This window comes from Sturnus vulgaris, chromosome 9 (assembly GCF_052056855.1).
Source record: "Sturnus vulgaris isolate bStuVul1 chromosome 9, bStuVul1.hap1, whole genome shotgun sequence".
Lineage (NCBI taxonomy): Eukaryota > Metazoa > Chordata > Aves > Passeriformes > Sturnidae > Sturnus > Sturnus vulgaris.
In genome coordinates, this window is record NC_142251.1 from 6,660,424 (window position 1) to 6,677,124 (window position 16,701).

The 16,701-nt window shown below is 41.8% G+C and overlaps 1 protein-coding gene across 9 annotated transcripts in view; it reads left to right on the forward strand.

Annotated features, from left to right (window-relative positions):
• The first annotated feature begins 2,847 nt into the window (after positions 1-2,847).
• Positions 2,848-16,701, forward strand: part of BEND5 (BEN domain containing 5) — an 875,016-nt gene continuing 861,162 nt past the window's right edge. For 3 of the 9 annotated variants that reach the window (XM_088169737.1, XM_088169742.1, XM_088169738.1), the window contains exon 1: positions 15,601-15,664. In XM_088169737.1, coding sequence (XP_088025863.1) covers positions 15,616-15,664 — 49 coding nt within the window. In that variant the 5' untranslated portion in view covers positions 15,601-15,615. Of the gene's footprint in view, positions 2,939-15,143; positions 15,665-16,701 lie in introns of those variants that run through there. The other 6 variants (XM_014870680.2, XM_088169743.1, XM_088169744.1 and 3 more) reach the window with 5 other exon arrangements.

The window sequence follows — 16,701 nt, forward strand, 5'->3', positions numbered from 1 at the left end:
CTGGAAAAAGTGCTTTCCCCCAAATGTCTCTGATTTCAATAGAACTTCTTGCAGGTATTTGAGTTGAGTTAATCGGCTGGCAATTAGATGCAAAAGGCCTTTGGATTAGTATTTGTGGTCACCATAGAAGCGAGTCTTAGAGAAATGTGAATAAAGAGGTCACCCGAAGAACAGATATGGAAGGTCTCTCCACAGGCACTTAATTCTTAGAAATTTACAGATGAAAAATGCTATATGGGTATTAATAGATAGGAATGAAATATGGATGAGGGGACACTAAAGCTGGAATAGCAAGTAGAACAAAGGGAATAAGGGGATGTAGGGACATGGTACAAAACCAGACTAGAGCTGCAAACTTGGACAGAACTGTTTAAGATCTAAAAAAGCAAAAAAAAAAGAAACATGAAATAAAGGAATGAAGGATCAGTATTATGAGAAATTATTTGAAGGAGAGTTGGGATGGGACATGGCTATCAGGGAACATAAAAGAAAGAAGAGAAAGATCAGAGTATATGTGGCATATTCTGAAGAGGGAAGTCTCAGGATCATTTGCCCAGCAATAAATAAGGAAGAGCAGAAGGCCTGGGTGATTTGCTGGCCCGGAGCAAGGCTGTAAGGGAAAGAATGTGTCTGTGGGGGTGTGTGCTCTTAGTGTAGCTCACTGTCAGCAGTGAGACAAATCCACCTTTTTAGTATGCGAGTGACCACCTATAGTTTATAAAGACTGCAGAGGGGAAAGTCTAGAAAATATTTTTGCAGAGCTTGGATTTAGATGGCCTACAACGTTCTTCTGTGCAAGGGTGTATCTTCCAACCCCATCATAAAGCCCCCTTGGTACACCACTTCAGACAGGTATTTCATCATGGAACAGGAATGTGGCTAAAGTAATGTTCAATTAGCTTATATAATACTAAAGTAAGATATTGAGAGCAAAGAGAAATAGATAAAGAAAAGAGGCCTAAGTGCCAGTGAAAAAGAAAGGAAACAATAAAGGAGGTGAAACCACAAAAATAAATGCTGCAAAAATAACCTGAGAACTATGAATTGAAAGAAGAATGAACAAGACTGCAAAATGGAGCAAGCTTTCTCTTTTCCAGGGAGAAACTGACCCCACAGAAAAATCCAAGCATGTAGAACCTGTAGGTATCATCCACATGACTGTTGTTACGAGGAGCTGAATCGGAGTAGAAAAGGCACATACTAGGTAGGAAAACAAAGAGGTAAAGTGATGTTTAAATAACAGAACTTGGAGAAAGATAAAATTTTACATGCCTTAATTTTTAATCTTGGATTGTTTCTCTGACTAGTCACTGGTCACTAGGAAGTGGTTGCATTAATTTACTAGATCTAAGGAAGCAAACACCTGAGTGTGTGCACAACCACAAACAAAGTCCTGCCTATTTTCCATTGCTTAGCATTGCTCGAGCACTCCCTGTTTCAGAGTTTTAACAGCCCGCTGGTTTGGGGTGTATTCAGCCCCACGTCTGCCTGTGTACGCACATAAATATGAGTCGTGATGCTTGTGCTTGTAACACTGCGCTCGTCCCGCGGTCAGCCTTGCTTCCCGGAGGCTGGAGCTGTCTGCGGAGAGGATGCACAATGGAGCTTGCGCCTCGGCATTAGTGAGACACGCATGATCACACCCAGCCTGCCGGGTCTCCCCGGCACACATAATTAGCCCCTGTGCACCAGAGCCTTCATCGCCGTGTTTGCCACATGGTGAGTGTCACCCAGCGGGCCCGCGAACACGCGCACACAGAAGCCCTCCCGTCCCCAGCACTGCATTTGCCATATGGTCAGGCTCACCTGCTGGGGCTGGGGCAAGGAGACAGACGGGCAACACTCACACACATAATGAAGCTCCCCACTGGGCTGCCTTAAGAAATTAAAAAAAAAAAAAAAAAAAAAAGTTGACATAACTGCCACATGACCAGACTCACCTGCTGAGTCTTGGGGCAGGGTGGGGCAGTCACGCACGCATGAATTGGCCATGTCTGACCGAGCTGCACCTCAGTGCCTGGGGCTGGAACAGGAGCAGGAGAGATGTGCTCCCTTCCCCTAGGGCGAGGACACCCTGAGCTGTGCGGAGCGGGACGTGCACCTCCAGAACACCAGGACATCGGACAATAGGGAGAATTTCTTCACAGAAAGGGTGATTAGACGTGGGAATGGACCGCACGGGGAGGCGATGGAGTCGCCATTCCTGTTAAAGGAAAGACTGGACGTGGCACTTGACGTCCTGATCTACCAAGTTGACATGGTGGTGTTTGGTCTTAGATTGGACTCCATGTACTCAGAGGTCTTTTCCAACCTAACCGATACTCTGTGATAACGAGCCTCTCCTCCTCAGTGGCCCGTGAGCACCTCAGGCCCACACCGACTCCCACGGGCAGGCACGAGCCCCGGGAGGAGCTCCGGCACACCCCGTCCCCCGGGGCGCAGTGACGGCAATTGCCGAGGTGGCGGGCAGCCACCAGGGAGCGGAAAACGAGCCTTGCTTTCCCCATCCGAGCAGCGCCGGTAAACAGCAGCCGCGGGAGGCGGGGCGGGGCGGGCGCGGCCGGGCGGAGGGAGCCGTGCTGCGTGAGGGGCGGGTGGCCGGCGGTGCTCCCCTCACGCCCCGCCCGCCACCACCGCGGCGGCCGCCGGGCTGCGCGAGGATAGGAGCGGGCGCCGCTTCCCGCGCGGGCTGTCCCCGGGCAGGCGCTCCCGAGAAACGCTCTCTCCGGGCAGGATGAGCCCGGGAAGCCGCTCGCAGGGAAGGCTCTCCCCGGGCAGGCTGTCCCTGGGGAGGACCGTCAGCCCCGCCGCCATGTTGGGGGCACGCGGGGCTCCCCCATGGCGGTGACGCGCGTTGCCATGGCGACGGCCGGGCGGCGTTGGGGGGGTGGCGGGATGACAACAAATATGGCGGAGAGGAGCAGGACGGCAGAGACGGGTCAGTGCCAGCCGCAGTCGCCTGGGCGGGGGGAGAGGGGGAGCCCCCCTTCTCCAGGGGCTTCTGGCGGTAGAGGGGGCCTGGCTCTCAGCGGAGTGCGGAGACAGAGCCTTTCTCCTAGGGGAGACGGGAGGGAACACCTCTGGCCGAGGGCACTGAGGTGCTGAAGGGAACGCGGCAGAGGCCCCTGCCCGGGGAGCTGTGACGAAGGGCAAAGCCCCTTCCCTTGGGGGAGGAGGAGAGTCTTCCCAGGGAGGAAGTGGTCGTGAGGAAAGCTCCTTCAGGCAGGTAGAGAGGGAAGAACCCCTCGGCTGCCTCCAGGCCTGCCTGAGCGGGACTGACCCGCTGTGGGGTGGAAGATGTGAGGGCCAGAGGCCGGCTGAGCCGGCTGGCGGTGCGGGGCCGAGCCCCGCCGGGGCAGAGGAGGAGGCTGATGGTGGGGCAGTCTGCACCCTGCTCCATCCTCCCGCACCCTGCTCCATCCTCCCGCACCCTGCTCCATCCTCTGCACCCTGCTCCATCATCCCGCACCCTGCTCCATCCTCTGCACCCTGCTCCATTCTCCCGCACCCTGCTCCATCCTCTGCACCCTGCTCCATCCTCTGCACCCTACTCCATCCTCTGCACCCTACTCCATCCTCTGCACCCTACTCCATCCTCTGCACCCTACTCCATCGTTCCGCACCCTGCTCCTTCCTCTGCACCCTGCTCCATCCTCCCGCACCCTGCTCCATCCTCTGCTCCCTGCTCCATCCTCCCGCGCTCTGCTCCATCCTCCCGCGCAGGGGCAAAGGTGGCGGTGGCGAAGAGCAGAGCAAACCGGCGGTGCAGAGGAGCTCCCCTTACAAGAAACGACCGCCTGCGTGAATTAGCATGAAAAAGTAGTACATGAAGACACAGGTCTGGAACTGAGACTGCAGCACGAGACTGGTAGCTTGCAGGTTGACCTGCAGGTGCTGCTTGACTGTCTGGGAGGTGTAAAGTACCCGGAGGCTGCAGAGGGACAGCGAGCAGCACATCTGGCAGCTCCCATCCCTTACACTGTTACTGAGGATTTCTTTAAGGAAGGTGCCAAATGTTATTCTTCCTATTCAGGATGGCTTTAACTGTGTATGTGAGATAAGTTTGTCTGTGAAACTGAAGTTTTGTGTCTCCTCATAAATGATAAGGACCCTCTTGGTATAGGGGTCTTTACTGTTGTAAAATAACAAAACCAATTAAGGTCTTTTCCAATCCACATAAAAATGAAAGCCCTCAAAATACATTACAAAAATTAGAGATACTAACATTTGGAAGATGGAACAAAGATGACAGTATTCCTGAATATTTAATCTCCCACAGTACCATACATAACTTATCTGGGTTCCTGAACCAGGAATTCATTTTCCCAGCCTGCTGTGTTAGCTGCTGCACCTCTGCTTTTCAGCCTCAGAAGTGGCTCCAAATAAATATGCATTACCTGTAGAACTGATCCTGGATTTTTGGGCCACTTAACGTGAAAAAAAAGGGATAAATATGTCAAATGGTCAAATGCTGTTGTGTTCTGGGAAATGATACTACAGAGTCTACATCTGAATGGATTGTCCATGTGGTTCTTGAGCTCCCTGTGTTCAGCCATACTGTTTATGAACCCGTGGAAAAACACTGTGAAGTTTATTGTGTGTTGAACTTGTCCATGAGGCAGGTGATTATTTTCATCCTCTGCACTCTGCAACACTGCTAACACAGGTGGTGAGCTCTGCCTGAGCTGTGGATCGGGGAACAGATCTCCAGTGGCCATTGGACTTTGTCAGCATTCCTGCCTACCCCCTGTGCCTGTGCCCTTGTCAGTAACTTCACATGGAATGTAACTTTCATGCTATTTCCACATTAACTTACATTGTGTTCTCTGCAGTATTAGTTAAACCTGCAACTTCACAGTTATTTGCTATTTAATTTTAACCTTACCCAGAAATTTTTCCACTTCTGACCATTGCAGCTGACTAATCAATGATTTTCTCATAAATGTTGTGTTTCAGTTTGTGCCAAATTCATGTTTAGTTGCATGTCCTGGTACACGTCCCCTTCAGTTACACTATGCTTGTCTGGCCACTTTGCGAGTTTAATTTGCAGGTCCTTCTGTTTTGGAGAAAGCAGATAAGGAATTAAAAATGCAAAGATCCACAAACATAGGGAAAAGACCCAAAACCCTCAGAGAAAAGGAAGCAAGCTTGTGAGCTTGGCCCACTTTTAAGAAAGGTCATGGAAACTAAGCTGTGGGAAAAAAAGGTGAGGTGATTTGGATTTTTTCTGACTGTCAACTGACACTAAGTCGACAGGCAGGTTCTTTCCATGGCAAATCCCTCAAATAATCTCTTTTTTCCTCCCTTTTACTGCTGGGTGACACTGACACTGTTGTTGAGCACATAATTGAGCAATGTTCTTGCTTGCATCCTCCCTGCTTAGTGTGTCTTCATCATGTGTGAGATCTTGAGCAGTCTTTAGGAGATACAGGAACCTGTATGTAGCTCTGGAACCTGCATTTTGCACAAATGCAAGGAGAATAAAGCCATTACAGAAGGACTGAGCACTGTTCTAACCATATAAATCAATTTAGCCTGTGTGAGTATGTTCTATTTGGTGGATTTTTTTTTTTAACAGCTGATCGTATTTTTAGTCGTGGATCAGAAAACACAAATAATAACTCATCATCTCATCTTCCCATCCTGAAATACTGATTGTTATTTGCAACTTTTGCATAAGGAAACTGTGTTGCAGAGGAATTGAAGGTAACTTGTTCATGCTTTATAGCAGCATAGATTGCTGTGATGGACCATTCTTTACTGATTTAGTTCAGAACCCAGGTTTGACAAGAGTCGGTGTCAGAAAAAGTACAGTGTGCACTTAGAGATAAGGGATTATAAAAATTAGGTTTCTTCCTAAAAGTTATCTGGCAGTGAATTATGCACATCTAGGATGCTTATGACCCCTCTAAACTCTTAGATTTGAAAATACACTGTGTCAAGATGTTTTGTAAATCAGTTACACTTTATGGAAAATCCATCTTTTTATAATACAAGAATTTTTCATTTCAATTTTATTAGTACCTCTTTCTGTTACAGGGAAGTAAATATCTTAATCTGTATTATCCTGGTAATTATTCTTACTCTTTCCCTATATACAATATTTTCATATTCCATTCCTTTTCCCTGTAGAAGATTTTTGTTTCTGTTTTTGCAAATTTTTAACCTTTTAAATTTTTTTTAGTTGGGGAGGGAGATTAGGACAATAGAATTGCACAAAGCATTTCAGAAGAGGGATTTCCATCAGCTTTTAGTCTACTGTTAGGCTCAGCATTATTCTCTATGTCATGGTTTCAGCCAATCTGTGTATTTCAAATAAAATTGAGACTTAATATGGAAGGTAGATTATCTCACACCTGTCTAGTACAGAGTTCATATTCTGCTGCTGTCCTCACTGGACTAGGCAGACATCTGCTCTAATCCATTAAAATAGTTTCTGTATTCTGATGTTTGGTTAAAGTGCTGCAGGTCAGCTCACTTTACTCTGAATTAATCATTTTCCAGTTGTAGTTGGCTCCTTAGTCCTACCTGCTTTCTTGAAAGTGTTTAAATCAGTTTTTTGCAATAAACTCTGAATTTGTTTGCCTCCTGTTTGGTTTTCCAGGCTGAAACCTTCATGTCTCAAACTGGGAATCCAACTTAAAAGCAACGTAAATCTTCACAAATGGAGTCTGCAGGAGGATGAAAGTGATTGATTCTAGTTAGTTACTCTCAGGAGCTTCTTGGTTTGACTTCCAGTTGTTCTGCTCAGCTGACCTTGCTGTCATAAACCTCTGGAAGATACAACAAAACAACCAGTTTAGTTAAGTTTCCAGTAACCAGACTGAATGTTATTTTTCCAGTTCTGTACTAAAGAGGACATTGTAGCTTCACTAAGGAAGGTTTAGGAGTAGGTTGTAGTGAGTACAGAATGCCTGTATTTGCTAAAGTTTTTGACCCATGAACCAGATTAATGTATTTTCTAATTTAGAATTTCACTAGTTATCTCATTCTCCCCAGGTTTCTGTTCAAGGCATCAGTATTACCTTCAGAGGACTTGCATCTGGAGACCTGAATGATCAAAGGGTGCAGGTTATCTCTGAGTTCTGTAATAGTTTTCTATCTGAGGCAACTGCATATTAGCCTGGATTGACAGTTCTAATATGTGTTATTCCACAGTTGCTAGTAATTTTGTGGATATTAGTATTTCTGGTATTTCATTGTGTCATCATCACTGAAATCATAGTGAAAGCAAGAAAAGACATTTACTCACAGTACTGGACAGGATATAAATAAATGTCTTTAGACCAAAAATCCTGGTTATCAGAATAAACAGGCTTCCCAGCTGAATGTGGAATTTTTAATGTTTATTTACATGTCACAGTCGATACCTTGCAGAGTGGTGAGTCACATTTCATGTTAAGAATGGTTGGAATTTTCAGTGTTCACAGCCGTGCTGAGACCTGGCTTCAGAGAGGAAATCTGCAAACCTCTGCTGAATGCTCAAGCCCCACCCAAAGTTTGTGTAGTTATTAGTGTTCCTAGAACACTTAGTGTTAAGCTCATTGTTTCAGAGTTCTGCATGTGAAGGGGCCAATAGAACTGCTGTGTAAATTCTGCAGTGTTTTCTAGTTGATTTTAATATGATAGTGCTGAGCTGGATTGCTTTGAACATAGCTTTTCATTATTCTTTCAAAAAAGAATAGTTATTCTTTTAAAAATATTGAATCACATATGATATGACAACATTCTAGTATCAGGAACATAACTGCTTTCTTTTCAGTGGCCTTAATTTTTAAATAAAAAGCCAAACAAAATAAGAATACAATTTGTCTTTAAATGTAGGCATTTTTGATAACTGATTCAGCAGCTTTATCATGAGGAAATTTAAAATAGGAGAGATCAGCTAATTACTTTAACAATATTATTTAATCTCAGTCATTAAAATAGCACCCTACATCAGCGGTACTTCTGAGTCTCCAGGTAAACTTAATTTCTTCAGTGGAATTAACTTCTCCTGAATTATTTCTGAATTTTAAAGTGCATATGAACAAAAGAGCTCATTTTGTAATATACACAGCAAACCTGTAAGCAGAGCAGAATTCCAGTGTTTGGGCAAAGACATTTCAGCCTTGATGCTGAAAGGGATCTGCCCACTGTATCCTCCTATCAGCACAAGGAGGCTTCAAACGTCAGTGGAAAACTGTGTGGGGACTTGGCCCAGCCTTGCAGATGTTCACACAGCAGAAAGAGCTGTTTGCAGTTGTTTATAAAATGCTGCAGGATGGATTTGTAAACAAATCTAAAATGGGTTTTGTTCAATAAAGACATTTGCCAGAACTTACCAATTGCATTGTTGCGTTTCAGCCAGAGCAGTTGGAAGTCCAGGGAACATTAGAGAAAGGTTTCTTAGTAAATCTGAGGCCCTTTGCAAGAGTATTAACTATTTCAGTTTTAACTGCATGAGTTGAAATAGTCGTTGAAGTTCTATACAGAAATTAACTCTAGAAACTGCAGAAAGGTATTACAGTGATCATTAGACTCTGTTGCCAGTAGGCTGCTATTGAAGTAATTTCCAACGTTTTTCAGTTATCCAGTGGAAAAAAGAACCCCCACTAGAAAAATTCATCGAAGAAGAGCTGCTAATATATTTTTGGTACTTATAGCTTTGATCATATTTTTGTTACATAATTTGCCATATAAGGAGACCTGAGAAATACTAATGAAGGCTTTATACAGCCAGAAGATATAATTTCAGAAAAAGAAAGAAACAGGAATGTATTGGGTGTTCCAGTTGCCATTTTTGAATGGTTTACCATTTCTTAGCCATATTTTATAAATTTTTTTCTTTGACGAATAATCAAAGCTTTGAAAAGTTACTTACCTCAAGCCTCCCAACTTTTTTCTTTCAGTGAAGTTCAAAGCACCCTATTAATTACTAGCACTTGTGAGAGGAGGCTTTTGAATTTGTAAAAAGTAAAATGAGACATATTGAGAATTTTAATAGGTTTCATACTGAAATTTGTAAAACAGAAGTTTCTTCAAGTTGCTTTAGTGTGGCTGTCACTGCTTTTAGTAGGCAAAAGTCTCATGCAAAATACCAGACTAACCTCAGAATGCATTTATGTGGCCTACGTAGCTTTTCTGGTTTTGGAAGTGGAGCTATATAGATTTAATGCTCAATAAAATAGGTTTTTAAAGTCATCTCCCTGTGTTACAATGGAACCAGCTTGATCTCCACGTGGGGCCACTAACAGGACTGGACACTCAGATCTGCAGCACCAGCCCGCCCTCCAGGTGGGACACCTCACACAATGGCTGTCAGAAGAAATGGACAACTTGTCTACGCTGGGAAATTTCCCTTCTCCTCTTCCTCTTTCCTCCACAACAGCTGCGTAGGGACAAAAGTCACGGGGGGGAAATGGCTTAGTCATTGTTACCTTTTTGAAAGTTTTTTAATGAAGATGTCTGATAACTTAGTAACAGAAAGCAGCAAGCCCTGGATAAAGGAGGTGCTGGAGGACACGGAGGAGAGTTTGTGCAGCTGTTTCCTGCTGATGTTTCTGAGATGCAGCCGTGCTGCTTTGCTCACAGTGGTGCTGCTGGATACAAGGCAGCTCCAGCACCCCACCTGGGTGTGTACATTGGGCTGCATCACTCTTGTTTCTGGAGGATTGATCGTGCTGCCCTTTTCCAGAACGATGGGAATCTGTAGAAACCAGCTCGGATTTCTCAAGTGATCCCCCAAGGTACTTGGCATGCAGAGCCTTGATGCAAAATTCCCCTGTTTAGATTGCATTGTACCTGAGATAATAAGTTCTTCTGGGCTCAAGCTGTGTCTGCCATTAATCTCTAATAGAGATAAACCAATTTACAGTTAATTGAAGTTGGTTATGGGTACACATCAATGTATCCCATATCCCAGCTTCCTTGTCACATTGTCCCCACAACTCATTTTCTTGACTTTGCCACAGAGACTGAGCTGCCATTTAAGAAGTGCTGTATTTGTTAACTTTGGATTTTTGCATACTTTTTTGAAGTAATTTTACTATTTGTATGTTGAAATGATTTGGAAAACTGCTCTACCAAAATAATAATGACATCCATTTCATTTTGTCACAGATTCTCAAACTCGGGATGTGGACTTTAGTAATAAATCTAGGGCTCTCATTCTGCAGATGTTTGGCAATGAATTTGATGTGTTTGTGTATAGTAAATGCTTTTCATGATCGGTTCTCTTTTAGGATAAGTAATGTATAAAGGTTAGAGACTAAAACTTACATGTTCTGATACGTGTATTTTCTAGTATACATATGTATCTCTCTTCTCTCAGTATGGTAAACTACCTGATTTCATAGTTTCAATATGTCAAAAATTGAGCATAGAAAAGGGGATGGAGGAAGAGTAGTTGCCCTAAATTATTATGATTAGATGAATAAACTCTCTAATGATTCCATTTACCTACTAATTCACAGAGCTGTTTACTTAGCAGTGGATCTCACAATCATGAGTGAAAACTGGCAAGATTTTCCTTTTACATTTTGTTGCATAAGCACCTTGAAAAAGGTGTTGAATTTCAATCTCCACTAAAGCAAGTGGAACATCAGTTCCCGTGAATCACCAGGGCAGAGCAGCAGGAATCCATTGCTAAGAGAGCCTGTTTGGATTCATTGCAGCTCTGCTGATGTGTTTTCATTTGCAATAAGCAGCAGAGTCACTTTGCCATTACAGACAACTTCAGTGCTGGGAAGCCTGGCAAGTGGCTATCAGGTTTTCATGCATATGAAATGCAGAGGGGATAGTATGATGTGTTTGATTAATGAAAAATTCCTCAAATAACTTATACAAATCCAAAAGCAGCAGCATTATTTCATGGGAACTGTCCATGGGAAATAGGATTGTGAGATAAACTTGCCTCTGTACTATTTACCTACACCCAAAGCCTGTGTTGCTCCAGAATAGCAGATGTTTTGTAACCAGGCACAATAGCACTATATCTGCTGGTTATTTTATTTCTGAGCCATACAAATAAACAGCAATTTGATCTCAGAACTTCCTCTGTGTAAGCCTTCTTGAAGGTGGAATTTTTGGCTTGTGTTCTGAATATTTGAAATATTTTGTATGCATTTCATATTCCCATAAATATTGTATCAACTTAGTATTTGCTTAGTTAAAAAAACTGCTGAATATGCTGTATTAGTTAGTAGTGTTCTCTGTAGTTTTATTCCTGTTATGTTGCTGATGCAAGACAGTTAATAGATCGCTTGTTTTTGCTGACATTTTTTTATGTTAGAAAATGGGAATTCTGAAACAATATTTAAATTTGTTTTTGCTATGCAATACTTTGTGAATAAAATAAAACTGCAATTATCTAATTGTTTGAAATTAAATACTAGATTATGTTCTTAAATAAAGGGAATGTGAGTGAGCAATGCTTAGATCAAAGAAATTCTTAATTGTTTAAAATGCTACTTTTTGGAATGGACTGTTTTGGAAAGTAGGGAGAAATTCTGTTAAACAAAGAAGTTAAAGGAGTTGTTTCAATGAGTAATTATAACCATGGCACTAATTAATAGTGTAATTGATTTCAGCAACCTGGGGGAACAAATTATTTCAGAAGTAGTACTAAAATCCCCAAATTATTTTAAATATGCAGTAGTGAAGAAGAGTGTACTCAGAAGTGAAGAAACTGTGGCTGAAACTACTGCTGGCTTAAGTTAACTGGCAGAAGACATCCCTGCATCCCTAAACAACAGGTGAATAGGAAGCAAGAGCCAAGGAAAATAGCAGTTTAACCCCAAGAAGGATACATGAATGGGTATGTAATAACCAGGATGGAAATTGTCCGTGTGCTGAGGTTGCAGAGTTTTCAGTTACTGCACTCATGATGAGAGCCCAAGCAGCTGCAGTGACCACCCTTCTTCCAGTCACTTGGGAAAAGCGAGGTCTTGAAGAGAGAGATGATGCTGTACAAAGCTGCTGATGTGTTTCCCCACAGGATTTTGTGCCTGCCCTGGAGCCCTCATGGAATTCCCATGGATAAAGATACATTATGACCGTAATGATGTTAATGGTTGAGTCAGGAATTGAATTGAAGCCTCCTGAACACTTGAATTAGTGATAATCAAATACTTTTTAAAAAATTTGGACAGGTGCATCTGCAAGAAATTTACAGTAGTTGTAGTTTAGGTATGAAAAATTTAAAATAGCTGTTATTAGTGGGTTTGGTGTAGTGTCACAGCTGACCTGTGTTGAGACTCATTAGGCTGATTGCTTCTGAAAAATAGCTGAAAGTGAGATAAAAGCCCTGTCCAAATTAGAAAGCAGAGCTGTATTCCCTCAGTTCTAACCCATGGAATAATGTCCATGATCCAGATTGCCAGCTCAGCATCACAGCTATGCTGTCTCTCTTTGGCCTTCCTAGAATTCAGCAGATAAGCTCATGCTTCCACACTATACCATAGACATCTCTTTAAATATAAATTTGGGAAGTTCCTGTTCAATCAGCAGACATAGTAAGACATGAAAACTGCTAGGGAACTTGGCATGAGCCAGGCTAATTTTCATAAACAGAAAAAGTACTGTTTATATGTTCCATACGTGGCCTTGCTGATATTCTTGACAGACTTCCATGATACTTCATACTTGGTATTTTTAGGAGATGTCTTTTGTGGACAAACAGTTTGAATGTGATAGTCAGGGCTGAGGACTCTGAAAACTAGGGCAAGAAATAAAAACTTGGCCTTTTGCAAATGCTGAAATCAACCTACTTCTCTGCTATATCAAGAATATTTATTACCTATAGAGTCTTTTTCAGTTTCCCAGCTGAGAATCAGTTGGTCCCCAAGAAAGGAGACACACAAAGTTGTTAACTTGGAGAGATTAAACTTTGTTAGTCACTGAAGGCTCTATAATCCTGGGTCAGGGTCATTGCATGGGTTGCTACATATAAGATGCTTTAGTTACATTTAGCTTGGCTCATGTGAGTTATCTTTAGTTTAGAAATTTATTTTGTCATGACTTCTTCCACTTATGCTGTCAAGTTTAAGCGAGATAACGCGCTTTTGTTAAATCAGTGCCTCACACCCAGGGCAGCTGTTGAAACATGGCTATATACATATTATCCAGGAGTATATATATGTGTACACAGCATGTATCCATGAATCTCTCCTTCGACTTCTTCTATCCTCCCTCACATATAACACAAACCCAGGTATATAAAAGCTGATTTTTTTCAGTATTAAGTAGCCTGGGAAATATTTACAGCATTTTAGGATAGTGTCAGTAAATCCTAATGAGTAACTTCAACCACCACCATCTTTTTCCAGTTTTGTGAGTAATTTCAGGTTTTGCCCTTACCTGAAATTTCCTACAATACAATTCCAAACCGTGCAATTGCCTGCCTGCTTGACTCGGTATTTTTTGCAGGTCACATGCCCTCCTTGTCTTTGGGAAATCAGTTGTATAGAAATTTCAGACAGATATAGGATGCTATGGAAGAATTTCACTTCTCGAAGTTCTGTAGTACCACACAAGGGATTGGCTTTAACTCTTCAGTTCTTTTCCTGCCTCAGAATCCCTATACACATAATTTCTCTGGAATAGAAGGAACATCCCCAAATTTTTTTTCTTGACCCAGAACTTGAATTCCTGTGTACAATTCGACTGGTGTTTCAGCATCTCCTCTCATTCAGATGCAGACCTAATTCTCTGAGCCATTCCTTATTTCCCAGAGAGGGTGGACTTGCTGATACTTTTTTGCAGATGCAACTCTGAGGACTAGTTCAACTCAATAGCTATTATCTTCTCTTTTCTCTGCCAGCTGGGGTTGCATATTACATACTATATTTTTGTTTACTCTTTAGATCTTTTATGCTTTTGTTTGATGTGGTTTTTTTACTTAAGTATTGCTACTATAGCAACTGTTGCATCATGTGATACCTCTGATGTTATCAAGATACCAAATACTTGTTAAAAATAAATCTCTATATAATAAAACTCACTGATCCTTACAATGTTTTTAAATAAACATCTTTTCAGTTAATGTATTTGATACAACTGTATTTTCCATTCTTCTTAGTTTTCATTTGTGGTAGAATTTTAGTTTAGAGCTTATAAGTGAAGTAAAAAAAGTAATGGATTTTTTTTTCTTGCTTACTGAGTTCAAAGTATTAATTGCTTTTAAAAATTTTCATTAGAAAAATCTGTTCATACGTTCTTGGACACTTTGGATTTCACTAAAAAATTCCATTTGTCTCTAACAGAAAGGCAAGGTATATCCTTGGGGATAGCCCACTCTGAGATAACAAATGAGTAGTCTTGAAATAAAGCATTTAGGTTGAGGATTGGAAACAAATATCACGTATGAAACAAGTGCAAGTCCACACAAGCTGACTTTCCTTCTTTTTCTATAAACTCATAAGACAATGCCAGCCCCTGGGAGTGAGGAGTCATTGTGCAGAGCAGTATCTGTCTGCCAGATACCTTCAGTTGAATGTTCTTTGTAGGATTTTGGACAGGAGCTATAACTGACCTTGGATTGATAGTTGTATCTCTGCGTGGATCTGGTCTTTTTGAAAGGACCATATAGTGGAGATTTCTCACCACCTTTTCACACTTGACCAGCCTGGTGGTCAATGCTTTGTTTTTGTGCTAAGCATACCTTTTTGTCCCTACTTCCCCTGGGCTTTCTGCTTAGTATATTGCAGGCAAAGTCCTCTTTGTGGTGCCCCTGAGCCTTTCATAGACACCCCATGAGTCACCAGCTTTAGTGATCATTTTGCTTTACGTATTTGCCTATAAGAACAAGATTTTCTACCCTGAGCTTTGACTCAGATACCTGTTCCACAACCTTCTGCTAGAGTCAAGGAGTTTGGGTACTTGAAGACATATGAGGTATTTAGATCTACTTATGCTTCTAACCCAAAATAAAAATTAATGGTGGATTAGCTAAGCAGTTGTGTTAGGAAGGTTGAAAGGTAATATTGTCTGGTAGCCTCTGAAGAAAGAGTAATTTGTGCAATGAAATTAAACACCCAAACCATAAATTTTGTTTCCTTCCTATTGTGCAACAAGCCACAGGCTCTTTCAAGTCCATGGCAATAAGATTGCAGTTTATTTTTCCTGACTACTTTCAGAACCTGTGCAAATCTCAGAATTTGCCTAATAATCCCTGCTAAATGCAGTTCATCTTTACTTTGCTTGTTTTCTTGAATATCAATATGATCTCACAGTTTGGAGACAGACTTGACAAGCAGTCTGTTGGTCAAACCGTAGGAGGAAAGTAATTGAAGAGACAATTGCTGTAAAGCTGCTTTATCTCAAATTTGTTTTTAAAATGACAACACGATGTTACTATTTTTTAGGACTACACCAAGCTGTATGATAATGCCTTCTTGTGGTAACCAGTATTTTCCTTGTTCTGTTGGACCTTTGAAATAGGTAATGGTTACAGTATGGGCACAGTACCCCAATGTGAGGCAGTAGGTGTGGCTGCTACCATGCTAGTTATTGTCTCAAACCCTGGGATTTGTAGTCTAAACATATTTTTTCCCTTTCTTTTCAGATCACAGTGCCTGTGATTTAAGTACATCTCAGATTGACAGCACTCTGGAGTATGTTTAGATTCTCCAGGTCATGCCCAAGACTTGCTTCAGGATACGTGGCTGTGAAGATCAAAATGACAGTTGTGTTTTCTTCTTTTTCTTAGCATTATAGTCAGTGGAGCTGGAATTCCAAGTTCCTGACTGCTGCTGCTGCCTGTAGGATTTTTAGAATGGCTGCAGAGCACTCAGAAGTCATAGCAGAAATAGCTTGTCTTCCTGAATACCAGTGTTTCTGAAGCCTAGGGACAATGATATGAAGGCTTTTATTAAAAAAAAAAAGTCAAAGAACAAGATAACATAATCAACCATTGTACTAAACGATATAATTTAAAAGCATAAAAATGCTAAAATGGCATTGTTTTCAGGTTTGTGGAGGAGACACTGTTATTGGCAAAACTTCCCTAAGTGCTACTTAGCCAAAGTGTGAGTTGAGCAGTGTTCATCTGGAGACTTGGTATGTTTTGGAGCTAGTAGGAGTTGCTGTTGGTCATCTGAATTAATATTTTCGTTGCAAACGGTACTGAGAGTTCAGATTCACTTCTTTGTGTGGGTTTCTATTAACAGTACTTCTCAAGGCTGATGGAATTTTCTAGGATACCTGGAAACTTTTCCTGGCCCCTGGATGATAGGTATTTGGCTATTAGATCTTTATACCATAGATGTTTCCAGCAGCAAAATATACCCTACTTTTATACCCTTTTATACCCTATATCCTAAAATGAGGATCTCATAAGAGAATACAGGGTATCTTGATGATATTTGTAATTAAAGAAAGACTTCTTCAAAGTTGCCTTGCAGCTGTTGTAGGTTTTTGTGCTACCTCACCTTTCTAATTGGCTGTCATTGTTAGGCAGTAAGTGTGATTAGAAGAATGATGCAGGTTTTTCAGGCAAATTCCTGATATATTTTTCTGTGTCTGTTTCAATGTAGCTGTGCTCTCCTACCTAATATAGAATGAGGGTAGCTGCTGGCTGCTAACTCCGTGGGTTTTCATGTTTGGCACTTTTGGAAGCTGGGCTCATCGTTTACCCAATTCTAAAGAGGTTCCTTCCTCTAGAAACTACCGTGTTTAAAGAAAATGTACTTAAATTTGCATGATGTTTATTGTAGCAAATAC